The 13,897-nt window shown below is 51.9% G+C and overlaps 1 protein-coding gene across 2 annotated transcripts in view; it reads right to left on the bottom strand.

The window, feature by feature from the left end:
- The window catches only part of FOXO6 (forkhead box O6), a 180,549-nt gene extending 177,550 nt beyond the window's left edge, over positions 1-2,999 (bottom strand). Inside the window, exons 1-2 of one of the 2 annotated variants that reach the window (XM_084815565.1) lie at positions 2,890-2,969; positions 2,547-2,769 (exon numbers count right to left, since the gene is read on the bottom strand). In XM_084815565.1, coding sequence (XP_084671691.1) covers positions 2,547-2,609 — 63 coding nt within the window. In that variant the 5' untranslated portion in view covers positions 2,610-2,769; positions 2,890-2,969. Of the gene's footprint in view, positions 1-2,546 lie in introns of both variants that reach the window. The other variant, XM_084815564.1, reaches the window with a different exon arrangement.
- Between the last annotated feature and the right edge of the window lie 10,898 nt (positions 3,000-13,897).

The raw sequence follows: 13,897 nt of genomic DNA, 5'->3' as shown, positions 1-13,897 counted from the left end.
GAGATCATGCTAGGTCAGAGGCAAGATGCAACTGAAGCCCAGGTGCTGGGAAGCAAACAGTGGGAGAAGGCGATTACCTTTATGCTCCACTTGTGCGCTTCCTGGAGCTAACAGGGGAAACAGGATGTTGCCCTAGCAGGTGATGTAATGAGAAGAGCTCTGCTGTGCTCGAAACCCTGGCAAACTGCTGCCAGTCAGAGTAAACAATACCAGGCTAGATGGGCAAATAGTCTGACATGGTATAAAGTATGCTCTTTATGACTAGACAGATCCTTGCTCTCAGCAAGGATCTTCCAGTGGAGGCTGGTGGCTCCAATGTCAGTGGGGCAGTGATTCCGCTGATGGTTTCAGCCCGAACCAGTCAGAACTCTAAAGGACCAATCCAAGGTGCAAAGCACCTTGGATAGCTCCTTTTGAGTTCTGACTGGTTCGAACTGAAACCTGCAGCGGAATCACCACCCCACTGACATCGGAGGCACCAGCCTCCACTGGGCTCTTGTTATGGTCCATAGCCCTGAAGGTCCCTGAGCACCCAAACACAAGCATTCAAATCTTGATTATTTAGAGGATGTGGAGGGCGAATCAAGGTCCCAATAATGCTCATGAGATTAGCCCAAACGCCAGCATGGGCACTACCTACCTGAACACCGTTCAATTAGGAAAAGTAAAAAAGGAGATGAAGCAGACTTGCCTCCCTTTTAAAGCATCACCTTCTGGTTCAAACATTATGTATTCTCCCCTTCCTGAAGTGATCACCAGCATTATAAGGTGTGTGCAAGCAGCATGGTTTTGTAAGTACCTGTTTTCTGTGCTGGGCAGGGCTGGAGCTGGGTGCCTCTCTCACTGAACTAAAAAAGTTGAACCTTCCCCACCCCATACTCTCTGTCTCTCTCTCTGTCTCTCTCTCTCACTCACACACACACACTTTCCTTGTAAGCTCAGGGAGCACAGGACAACTCTACACTAAATCACAATAAAAAGGGAATCGATTACCAGTGACAGAAATATTTAACAATTCAAAGGCAACAGCCTGGAGCTCAGCCAAGAGAGCCAAATCTGGAGGGGTGTGTGTCTTACTCTGCCTGTGTAAGACTGCTCTCTCCCCACACACACACCACCACCACAAGCATTAATTACTGTTCACATGTGGAGAGGAGCCTTTTTTAAGGGCACACAGGCTGGCAGACTCCTACCAGACACTGAGCATTCTTAAAAAAAAAAAAAGACACAGCACCAACTGTGCAAATAATTGGCCATTTCATACAAGACATCAGATGCAGGCAGAAGCAAAAAAGAGAAAGAGGGAGAGAGACCAAATCTGATTTTTGGCTCAATAAGCAGACATGCTCCCTTGTATGGAGGAAAGACTAGCAGAGTTTGTAACTAACACGTGTGGAGCACCAGTTTCCAACCCTAGAGAACCCAAGAGGACCTCCAAATGGTCACACACACCCCGAGCCATGCCCCAATGGCTCTGCTCGCCAGTGCCATCTTAAGTGGCAAACTACTAGTGTGTGTGTGTGGGGCGGGGGGGAGAATCACATCTCAAGTCCTTGTTGGGGTTATAGCAGGTCCAGCGACCCACCCTGCATTCTAGAAGAAAAAAAGATCTTACAAAACCATTCCCAGCCCGCCTGCCCCCTAAATTGGAAGGCGAACCCTGCCATGTCCAAGTGGTGCTGTTTCAATCTACGACATCAGAAGAAAGTGCCAAAACCACTTCTATCTCCATTCCTACCAGACAGACAGGTGCCACTTAAATGGAATATGAGAGCAGGGGGAGTTGTGCCCCCTCCCCCCCCCCAGACTCCCTGCTGCTGGGCTTTGGAGAAGAGGAAAGAAGGATGGTAGGTGGGCCAGGCAGCTGAACAGGTGGTGCCCATGATGCTGTTATCGTGCTCGGTCGCTCTCTTTCACCACCATCCACGCAAAAAAGGAAGCACTCATGTCCACTCCACCTAGAACCAATCAAGCGAATCCTCCCCTTCTCCCTTGGCGCACAGGAGAAAACCGGCCTCCAGTGTCGCTCAGATGAGGCTGCCAGAGCGCCTTTCCTTCCCCCAATCGCAGAAGACACAGAACTGCTCTCTCGATCAAGCTGCGAGGCTTGAATGGAGCTCTGGTCCCAAAACAGACCCTGGCAAAACTTGCCGGCTCCTTCGGACAAGGGCAACGGCTCTGCCCTACCGCTACAGAAGAGAGATAACGAGGAGGACCTACTCCTACTTCTGAATGATTCTGGAGTGGCCACCACACTGTGGCCTATCTAACTCTGATTCAAATCACCTCTTTCCAAACCGGGTAAAGGGGGTGGGGGGACCACCACCATTTCAAAATCCTTGCATTCAACTTCCCTGCAGCACAGGGAGTACACAGCATGGGGGGGGGGGTAAAGTGTGCGACTGGGCAACTAACCCACATTAAGTATTCTGGAGTCTACATCAACCCAGGAAGGCTGAGCAAAAGCACCCCGATAATAATAACTTCGCTAGCGCCTCTTGCAAACTAGGGCTCTTGTTTCTCGGGGGGGGGGGGAGCCAAGGTACCTTCCAACCAGCAGAGCTGTTGCTGTCTCCTTTATCCTTAAAATATGGGACGTATCTGACCATCCAGTCGTAGATCTGCGAGAGGGTGAGCCGCTTCTCCGGGGAGCTCTCGATCGCCTTGGTGATGAGATCCGCATAAGACAGGTTGCCCCAGGCGTTGCGCCGCGAGGTCTTCGCCTTGCGGAGCTGTCCAACGTCGGCGCCCAGAGAAGGCAGCGCCGGGGCAGCTTTGCCGCGCTCCGCCGCCACTCCGGCGTTCTCGGCGCCTTCCGTTCCGCCGGCCAGCGGGTGCTTGGATGAGCCGCCGCCGCCGCCGCCGGCCGCCGCGGCTCCATCGTCCTCTTCTCCCGGGAAGTCTGGGTGAGGCAGCGGCCAGGTGCAAGAGCGAGGCCGGCTCTGGGGTTCAAAATCCGGGTCGATGTCAACCTGATGCGCTTGCAGCTTCTCATCCATGTTCCTCCCCCGCCCCCCCGCCCCGCAGGCGCCTTCTCCTCTTCTTTTTCGCCCTTTTCTCCAGGGGGGGTGGGGGGCGCCTCCTTTGTAAATTTCCAACGGAAGGCTCGGAAGCGGAGACGGGCGAGCCCGGAGCAGACGGCGCTTTAGGAAACGACGCTCCACGGCGGCAGCATCGCACCGAAGTGGGTCGAGGAGATACAGCGAGCGAGCGAGCGCGCGGGGGGCGGGATATGGAGACGTTGCCTCGCCGGGTTTGGGGAGGAAGGTGCGTCGGGGGGGGGAGCGGGGGGGGAGAGGCTCGAGTCCACCTCTCAGCCAAAGGAGGCTCAGCTAGAAGGGCAAGCAGCGGCAAGAGGCGGCGGCGGCGGCTGCTGCTGCTGCTTCCTCCATGGAGCCTGGAGAGAGGCGAGGCGAGGGGAACGCCCGTTCGAGCAACAGATGAGCAGGAGGAGCGCGCCGGGCGCACGAAGGAGCGCGGCGTGCTTGCGAGGGGCGAGGGGCTCCTCCGGCGATCCGGCGCGAAGAAGAGCCAGCCTGCGGGAGGGCGCTTTCCCGACGAGCGCAGCTCCGGCGGCGAGAGTACGAAGGGCAGGATCCCGCCGGCGAGGCGAATAATGGCCCCTCGAAAGCGTCCGGGCGCCGCGGCAGCCCGGCGCTAAGGTGCCCGGAGGTGGAGATGGAGGTGCGGGGCCAGCTGGCGTGGCCTCCCTCGGCGCGCGGGTCCCCCTCTCTTTCTTCTCCACGCCGTCGAGCAGGCGCGGGCAGGGCAGGGCAGGGCAGCGCTGGCCAGGCAGGTAGCGCGCGCTCGCACGCACCTAGGACCTGCTGCCGCGAGCCCCGGCGCGGCAGGCCCCCGCGCTCGTCATGCTCGTCGCCTCCGTCTTCTTCTTGGTCACCCCGTCGTCCCCCTTCTGCTCCTCCTCCTCCTCCTCTCGCCGCCGCTGCTGCTGCTGCTGCTGCTGTGCTCGTGCCGCCCCGAGCGGGCGCCGCCTCTCTCTGGGGACCCGGCGGGATGGCAACATGCTGAGGAGGAGGAGGAGAGAAGAGGCGGCGGCGGCGGCGGAAACAGCGGCGGCCGCCACTCTCGCTCGCCCCTCCGCTTCGGTGCCCTCTCTTCACCCAGCCCCGCGAGCGGAGAGCGCCGGGGACTGGCACACGCGCGTACGCGCAGCCCGAGCGAGAGAGGGCGAGAGCGCCCGCCAGGCGAGCCGGCTGCACCCCGAGGGGGGGGGGGAGGGCCGGGCCGGCTGGCTGGCTGAGGGGAGGAAGGCGGGGCCTCGCACAGCACCTTACACGACTGGAGGAGGCGCGCCCGCCGTGCCGTGCCGTGCCGTGCCGTGCCTTCCTGGCTGGCTGGCTGCGGGAGAGTCTCGTCGGCTCTGCCCGGCTGCACAGTCTGAACGCTCCAGCCAAAGCACGTGATCACAGCAAGCCGGGCTTCCCCCCTGCTGCTGCTGCTGCTGCTGCTGCTGCTGCGCGAGCTAAGCGCCGCCGACCCGCGAGGGAAGGAAGGACCGAACCCGGGCAGCGCTCGGGCCCAGGCAGGGAGACTTGGCTGCACCGGGGGAGCCCACGTTGGCGCCCGCTCCTCGTCCTCCTCGACAGGCGGGCGACCACTCTGCCCCTCCCGGTTTGTTATTTTTTTTAAGAAGCCACAGATACTTTGCAGCGCCCGGCGCACCCACCCACCATCCCATGTGCCCTACTTTTTCCCCTTCCTCCAACAGCACCTATTCAGCGCTCCCGCACAGCGCCGCCTCTCCAAGCCCCTTGCACGCTTTTGCAGAAGTCCCGCGCCATAAGTCGCTCTGCTTGCCCGAGTGTTAAAAAGGTAAAGCAATTAAGCCCAGGCGCCCTCTTGACCCCGCGCACGCGCAGCCGGGGCTCCCTCCCTCCCCCCCCCTCCAGGGGAAGCCCCAGCCTAGCTCCTTCTTTCCCAGCTCCCCTTTTCAGTTCGGGGGGCTCTAGGCGCATTTTCTGTTTTCCCCCTAGGTTCTTACACACTGACCTAACCCAAATGCCGCCTCCTGATTGGAAGGAGCGCGGCACAGGGCCCTGACTTCGACCCTCCCATTGGCCGGATCCAGCCGGCGTTCTAAAAGCGCGGGGGGGGGGTGGCGAGAGGCAGGGGAAACGCGTTTGGCGGCCGAAGGGAACCTCCCTCCGTGACGTCTGCGCTTCTTGATTTACCCGCGGGTAACCCTAGGCAACGAAGCTCTCCAGCCGCGAGCGAAGCCACGCCCATCTCTTCGCCCATTCACCAGTGGACGATGCCACGCCCACTTTGCTGCACGGGCTCCCCCTTGCAAACTTCAAAACCAGGTGCGCGTTGGCCACGCCCGTTCCCCAGAGCCGCGCCTCCTGGGTATTCCCTCCCCCACCCCTCTTCTCTCACCTTGAACCAGAACGGATCCCGACGTGCGCGCTTGCACTGCCTGCCTTCTACACGCCCGGAGGAAAGCCCGGTCCTGTTTGCATTTACTCAGAAGTAAATCCCACGGATTTCAAGGGGGCTTACTACCAAAGGATCGTGCTCAACTAGCTGACAGCACATTTCGAAAGATCTCCGGTTTGGTGCTTCCAAGTATAAACTAACGTCTGAAGTGGGAAGATCTCAGTAGCAATATCCGTGACTTGACATAGATACTGATACATACATTTATAGAGATTTTTCTAATAATTAAAGTAGCTGTGGCAATCATCTGTATGTCCCCGTTTCAGACAGTAAGGTTAACACAGACATTACAGTGGGACACAGGAGTTCCCAGTTCTAGTCCCACTCAGCCATGAAGCTCACTGCATGACTTAAAGTTTTGGCCAGTCACTGATTCTCAGCCTAACCTACCTCACAGAGGGTTGTTAAGGTAAAAAAACAGAGAGGAGAACCATGTAAAAACCACGTTGGGTTCGGTGCAAGAGGACAGAAAGGCAGGAAATAATAAGGTAATAATAATTTGGGAAATAATCCTCATTGGCAGATGTAAATCTTCCGAAAGACAGTAAAGGTCTGCAGGCTGTTTTTCCTTGCAAACACGAAGTGATGACAAGACACCTCCCAAAAATGCCTCCCAATAAACCTTCCAAAGGTTGGATCTCTTCTGTTGCATATTGACCTCAGTCTTGTTTTATTTGAAGTAGTTGCCTATTAGTTCTCTTTAATGAAACCCCATTAGTAAGAAGTCTAGGACAAAAGGGATACATTGTGTGTGTGTTTTCCATTGATCCTTATGGGTAACTTGGGAATTTTAAAAAACTGTATTCATCATTAATTGTAAGTAAAAAAACCAAGAGAGATCAATGATTCCAGATGAATCAGTAGTGGACAATTGCATGTGCTTGTATAAACAACTGTTACCATCTCATAATGGCTTCAACATAGATCAGGAGGAAACTGACTAGTCAAAGAACAGTTTGCCAGCTGTTCTACACAGCTGGCTACTTTGGGACCAACTACTATACTGAGAGAGCTAGAGTGTACCCAAGCCCCCTTTGGCATGAGCCAGCTTCTCTCTGATCTTCTTTACCATCTTCTGTTATTATGCCTGTTGTCACATTATGGCAAAACTACAAATACATAGATTATTATCCGCACTGAAGCACCTCTGGGATTTAGCCAGAAGTTCCTCACTTTGAAAAGGTTGTTTCATAAAGGCTTCTTGCTGAATAGGTGGTTCCAGGGTTCATTTTGTTTCTGCCATAATATCCCTTCAAATTCAGCCATGGTTGCCAGCCCCATGGTATCGATGTGTGTGCATGCACACCCCACCCCTTTCCTTTCTTTAAGCATTTTTCAGAGAAAGGAGATATAGCAATGGTTAATACACGTGTTGTATCTTTTATACATTTATGTTGTTTTAACCAGTTTTTTGCAAGCTGGCTTCAGAGGGCTTTGACCTGGAACAACAGCATCTGCATTCATCCAACAAATAAAATCAACACCTTTGAAACCTGAAAAACAATAATTTAACTAAAAAATATTGCAAAAATCCACAGTTGTCATAAATGGTCAAAGAAGAATTAGTATATAGGTACAGCAAAATCCAGCTAAATGCCTGGGGGGGGCGGGGGGGCGGTGAAGCTGCCACCCAAACATCTTATTAGAGTTCCCAAGGGGTTGGGGTTGCAGTTGATGCCACACAGTGGAAGCAGTAGAAGCTGGAAGAAAGCACTGCTCAGTGGCAGGGCATATGCTTTGCTTGCGGAATGTCCCAGGTTCAATCCCTGGCATTTCCAGCTGAAAGGACCAGATGAGCAAGCGATGGGAAAGACCCCCGCTTGAGAGCCTGCAGAACCACTGCCAGTCAGAGTAAGCAATACTGCACCCATAGGCAGTTGTCTATGTTCCTGTAACTCTCCCAGTGGGAGTGGTGGCAGCAACGGACTGGAAATGCAAAGATGTCAGCCAGTCCTCACACCAGGCCCGAGGTCTTGGCTGTGCAGCTGATCGCCATCTGTGGTGAGCAACAAGTAGGGATGTCAGAGAATTCCGCCATGGATCTCGGTGAGGCCGAATGCCAGTGCATTCAGCCCCCTGAAATCTGTGGTGGAACGGCCTGCCAACCCCCAACCACCCCCCACAGATCCCCCCTGGGATGAGACTTACCTGGGGCAGATGTTCCTGGTGGCGGCAGCTCCGGCAGTGGCAGTGGCGGCTGTGGCGGCTGGTCTTCTGACCAGCTGCCACCGCCGCCATTTGCAGTCTGGAGTTTGTTTTTGTTTTTTTTACAGAGACGCGATAGGCTAGGTAAATAGGCTATGTAAATCTATCACGGCTGGGTTAAAAAAAAAAACCCGCGTACGCAAATGGCGGTGGCTATGGCCGCCGCCATTTGCATTCCTTATTTTTCACCATAATAGTCTACATAAATATTTACGTCGACTAAGATGGCGAAAAATAAGGAACGGAAATGGCGGCGGCCGTAGCCACTGCCATTTGCATACACGGGGGGGGGGTTGTTTTCTTTTTTTACCCAGAGCCCTCCGCGGCCAGAAATCCAGCTGCGGATGGCTCTGGCCTGGGCCTGGCCAGCTGCTCCGCGGAGCTGCCATGGAGCACAGCCGGCCGTCGAGGATTCCGGGGGGAGGGACGGAACACCTCCCCCCCACACCATGAACATAATCCGCGGAAAGGTAAGTGACTTTTGTACAACCCTAGCAACAAGCCCAGTTGAAATAAATAAATAAAAATAGCACCACCTGGAAGTCAGTTGCAACCTGACTTCATTGTATCCCCGAGGCTTCCCCTGCTCATGAGATAAGAGCCTGGGCCAAGAATCTCTGCAATGAGTGTGGGGAAGCAGCTTTCCCTGCCTAAGTACCTCCACCCCCAACCTTCCCAGAGAGCTCTTGCAGCACCCCGTGTCATCTCTGCCTGACACTCCTGGGCAACATCTCTCTCCCTTTCTCGCTCTCCGGTGCGAACAGGCAGGGTGTGGGCTCCAGTTATCTTTGGCTGACAATGAAAGGTTGCCCTTCCTCAGCACAGCCAGAGAGATGAGCCCCACCAGGTGTGAAAGGTACATTCTTGGTGCATGCCATCCCGGCAGTTTACAGCAAGCCAGCTCCAGCAGCTCCTTTGTGTTTGCGCTGCCGAGCAGGTTGGGCTGAGGACACCAAGGGAGTGTCAGTTCTTTTTAATGCCGAGCACCTGGGCTGGAGGCAGGCCAAGTTGCCTTCTGAGCTGAACCCTCCTCCAGCCCGACCGAGCAAACTGAGCCAGGGCACTGTAAGCCCATGCTGTTAGCACAGACACATGTGGGATGCAGCAGGTAAAGAGAGAATGGGGAGGCCCAGACAGTGCCAAGACCGCCACAGTCTGTTACGGCCCTGACCCTAAGCAGCGGCCAGGACTGGGGTATAGAGGTGGAGGAGCCAGCCAGAAGGGATAAACGGAAGGTCCCAGGTTCGGCCCCGGCATCCCCAGGTATTTTATTTATTTCATTTCATTTCTATACCACCCAATAGGTGAAGCTCTCTAGGCGGTTCACAAAAATTAAAACCAAAAAGTACACAGTAAAACAATACAAAAACATAAAATCATTACAACCACACATAACAATACAACCAGAATAAAACCAGGTAGGGCTGGAAAAACTTCTGCCTGAAATCCTGGAGAGTTGCTGCCAGTCAGTGTTGACTATACTGGGCTAGATGGACCCAGGGTCTGACTCAGCATAAGGCAGCTTCCTATATTCTTATCTAGGTCACTGGTACCAGGTGTGATGGATGTTGAAGCAGTGCCTCCACTGAAGTCCCTTTGCTGCTGGCAAGAATGCATACAGCAGCCTTTCCTAACCTGGTGGCGCCTTTCAGATGTTTTGGACTACCATTCTCAAAGGCCCCAGCAGCAGCGTTGATGGTCAGGATGATTGAAATCGTAGTCCAAAACATCTGGGAGGGCACCAGGTTAGAGCAGGCTGGCAAAAAGAATCCTGAACCCTCCTGAGTGTTTGCAGGGATGAAAAGAGGACGTGGGGGCTCTTCACAGAGGGGAACTTGCTAAGCCTCTCCTGAAAATGCCACATGGCCGTTTCCCAACAACAACTGGGCTTACTTCTGGTTCTGGTGCACAGCTGCAGAAAATCAATGAAAAGTGGGAAGAGGAGAGCATTTATACAAAGGATACACATGGCTCCTTCTACCTGCCAGTTCTCCCCTGAAAGCACCCGCCCCTTCGTGAGTGTTATGAGGAAGACACGGTGTTGGGAACCCCATATTTCTCTCACAGCATCTACTTCTGCCCTGAGTAATAAGGATTTCCTAAATGCAGGTTAATCTTCACATTCAGCAATGTAAGGCAGTCCCACCAGGGAGCAGATGGGGGGGGGGGGGCATTTTCACACTGTCCAATCTTGAGTTATGTTGTTGTCTTGAAAAGAAAAAACTAAAAAAAGCTCCAGTTCAGGTCATGGAGAGTCATTCTGATTTGGGTTCTGGTATAAAAGTGCCTCAAGCCAGGAGCACACGATATTGCCTGTTTTATGTCAAGGTGTTGGTTTTAACCATTAAAGCTCTAAGGATGCAAACCTATGCATATTAGGACAGAAAAATGTCTTACAACTCCCAGCATTCCCCAGCCAGCCAGCTGTAGGACTTTTATCTGTCTAAATATGCATAGGATTGCACCCTAAATGGCTTAGTACCTAGCTATCTTGAAGACCTACCTGTCTCATTATGAACCTGCCTGGGCATTAAGATTCACAGGAAAGGCCCTTTTGAGGGTGCCGTTACCCACAGAGTTCCATTTGTTAGGCAAATACAAAAATGCTCTCCCCTGTGTCGCTTCCAATCTGTGGAATGCACTCCAACAGGAACTACAATTTGCCCCTATTCTCTTGGCTTTTAGAAAGGGTGTGAAGACACATCTTTTTAATTTAGCCTTTTAAATTATGTAGCTGTTTTAATGTTTTTAATGTTCTTGTTCTGTTTTTTATGGTATTAAGGTTTGATTGTTTTAAATTGATGTATGCTGCCTTCATGGCTTTTTAGCAAATCAGGCAGTCTATAGAAGTTAATAATAAATACATAAATTATGTCATGGTTTTCATTTCCAAGTAGTTGGAATGCAACCAGGTTTGGCAGTTGTGTGTGTTTGGGGTGAGGGTGGGGGATGATGTTTGTAGATATTAAATGGTAGCTGGTAGACATTTTGCTGTGGGTGGGGAGTCTTCATATACCAGTCAGAGTACTGTGTGCTTCCTGCCTATCACTTTCTCCTCCACTTAGGATCATGTCTCGCTCATGAGATAAAGACGCATTGCTGGAATGTCCAGTAGAGATGCCTTAAAACCTACTTCTTTCAGCACATCTCTGGGCCTAGAGCTTTGTACCAAACCATGAAACAACTGTTTTCACCCAGAGGAAGTACTTTATCTGATTATCACATTCATTATCAGCAGGTCACAAATAGGAGATAGACAAGTAGGACATGCAATTTTTATTTTCTTTCTTTCTTTCTTTCTTTCTTTCTTTCTTTATATTGTGCACATATTTGAAATGTAAACATTCTTCTTCTATTGATTAAAGCGTATTCATGTGTATTTTCCAAAAGCACATACCTTTTTCATGCACATTTTTCAAATGTATGCATGCTGTCGAACTCTCTTTTTGGGGGGCAGGGGGGGTCCATGAATCACATTGCAAGCTTGGAAATGTACAGACTTTGACTGCATCTGAGTCTGTGTTTGGTCTTGGAGGGTGCGAACTGGATAAAATCTTGATCAAAAATGAATGGAAACAAATTTCTCATACATCCCTAGTTCAGGGTTCCAGCCAACCAGTCACATCCTCTTCCAGGATACCCCATTTCATTTCAGATCCCCACGGTTAACCATTTTTATCCCCCACTCAGCATTCTGTGCCCACTGAGCTTGCACAGTCCTTGTTGGACTCTCTTTGAGATTTTTCCCCCGTATGGTTTTTTTCTACAAGGTTCCCCCCAGCCTGCCTGTACCTCCCTCCTTGTGTGTGGGTGGTGCCATTTCTGCTACAGAAGTAGCAGCATTTGGAGAATTGAGTTTACTGATAACATATCAGATTCTCCAAAAATGCATAACTTTTCATTGGAGGCAGTACATGCATTCAGTAACAAACCACAGACAAGTAAGTAATTAAGAGATATGGAACCCACAATATATGGGATGCTACTTATTCTATTCTCTTTTTTGCATTGTGTTTCTTTGCCTTGGTGTTTAGTTGTGAAGAATTCAGTACCCTGAGGATCTCAGTTTTCATATTTTCAAAAACAACATTTAAACACCAAAGCCTGCAAAGACAGACTTGCAACTAAGGGTGTGCATTCAAACTGGACTGATTCCCATTTGGTTCAACTGTTATTTGTTCAGAAATGAATGCAACATGTAATAAAAGGGTACTGTTTGGGGCATCCTATTTGGACCCATTCAGCACTCATTCATGATGGGGTGGGGGCTTACCTTTCCCAGCAGCAGCAGTGACACAGGGGGTTTGGTGGCAGTTCCTAGTAGCTGTCGTTTCATTTTTCCAGAATGTCTTACTACACCAGGGAAGTTGAATCTCTTCCAACCCAAGAGCTGAATTCAATTTCAGAGAAGCTCTTGGGGGCCACATTCCAGTGGTGGGTGTGGCTGAAGATGAAAGGGTGGGGCCAAAAAATGCCAGCACATTTTAGCTTGAAGCTCTGACTGCAAGCAACTAAGCCTTAGGAGAGGCATTTCTGCCTTTGAGAATGGGGAACAACTTCACAAAAGCAGGGAAACCACAAAACAATCCTAAGAAAATAAGAAGAGCCATGCTGGATCAGACCAAGGTCTATCTAGTCCAGAATTCTGTTCACACGGTGGCCAGCCAGCTGTAGACTGGGAACCCACAAGCAGGACATGAGCACAACAGCACCCTCCCACCCATGTTCCCCAGCAACTGGTGTACATAGGCATACTCCCTCAGGTACTGGAGGTAGCACATAGCCATCAAGACTAGTATCCTGTCCTCCAGGAATTTGTCCAACCCCCATTTAAAGCCATCCAAATGGGTGGCCATCACTACATCCTGTGATAGCGAATTCCATAGTTTAACTATGGAATCAGCTGTTGGAGGAAAGATGCAACTATGGAATCAGTTGTTGGAGGGGGCCAAGGGGTGGGGGCACCCCTGGAGAGCTAGATTGGGACCCCAAGCCCTGAGCTTCCTCATCCCTGCTTTACAGGCTTCACCTTAGCATCACTAGTAGTTCCATCCTTCAGAAGCAGATCTTGCCCTCAATCCCAATTGTTCTGAGGGGCTGCTAAAAGCTTCAGAACCAACGAGCAATACCTGGATGAGTGGAAGACAACATTGGTCTTGTAATGGTCGGGGGAAAGGGGGCAGGGCCCTTGGAATTTTGGCCCCTGGGACTGCGGTTCTGCCTCAGACATTGTGCTGTTTGGGGGCAAGCCGAGGGAAAAAGAAATGGCAGCCACCAGTGGGCGTCGCCATTGTGTCTGTGTGCATGTGCATATGTGTGTGCAGCAGCTGCTATTGTTTCCCCAAAATGCTGTGGAGCAACAGAGCATCCCGGACGTTCTGGAAACGAAAATGCCTCTTGCCGCTGCTACCACATATGGCGCCAAAAAAAGAAAAGAAATTCAAGGGGGGGGGGAGAAAGAAAACAAACATGGTAATGAAATGCATGACATTTAAATGAATGACTAATGATGAATGCAATTTTTACAAATGAATAACAAAGCAGAATACCAAAAGGAGAGAGAGAGAAAACTTCTGCACCTCTACTTGATTGGTGCAATCTCAGAACCTGGGAGGGGACTGACCAGGGTTTACAAGTGGCTGAACAGAGGGGGCTACCCTGCATAGCTCTTTCTCCCCTCACCACAGCTAGAAGAAGCTGCATCAATAATGCAAACTGCATGCACATTTGCGGGGCATGTATAGTTTGCAGAAATTCGGTTACCTTTGGCAACAGGGTACACTCCGACCTGCCTGTGAAGTCCAGCTTGCAACTGTGCATTCTTGCCCTGCAGTGCCAACAGCAGTTGCTTCTCTACGTCCATCCTGGTCACATCGGGTAGCGACGGCTTCCTGCTCGACACAGCCTCTTCGCTTTAGCCCATCTATTCTGGGTTCCCCCTCACCCTCCCCTATGCCCCCGCTTTGCCCAAGTGCTGCTGGATGGCAGAGCACCCTCTCCCCTGTAATTGAGCTGGTCACTCCCTGATGATCTCACCGCAGCACTATGGAATTGGAGCCAAGTCAGACACCTGCCATGCAGGCCAGGGGTGTAATTAGCAACCTTGCTCTGGGAGCTTGGGAGAGGAGATGGCACCCAGGCGAGTGGGAGAGGCTTCAGCATGCACTGTAGGTGTGTCAGCATTTGTTCTCTCTGCTGAAATCACAGGTCCTCAAATGCCTGGTTGGGGGGTAAG

This window comes from Heloderma suspectum, chromosome 10 (assembly GCF_057233095.1).
Source record: "Heloderma suspectum isolate Gila_16-S chromosome 10, 16-S_ref, whole genome shotgun sequence".
Classification (NCBI taxonomy): domain Eukaryota; kingdom Metazoa; phylum Chordata; class Lepidosauria; order Squamata; family Helodermatidae; genus Heloderma; species Heloderma suspectum.
This window is presented reverse-complemented; position numbering and strand designations above follow the sequence as displayed.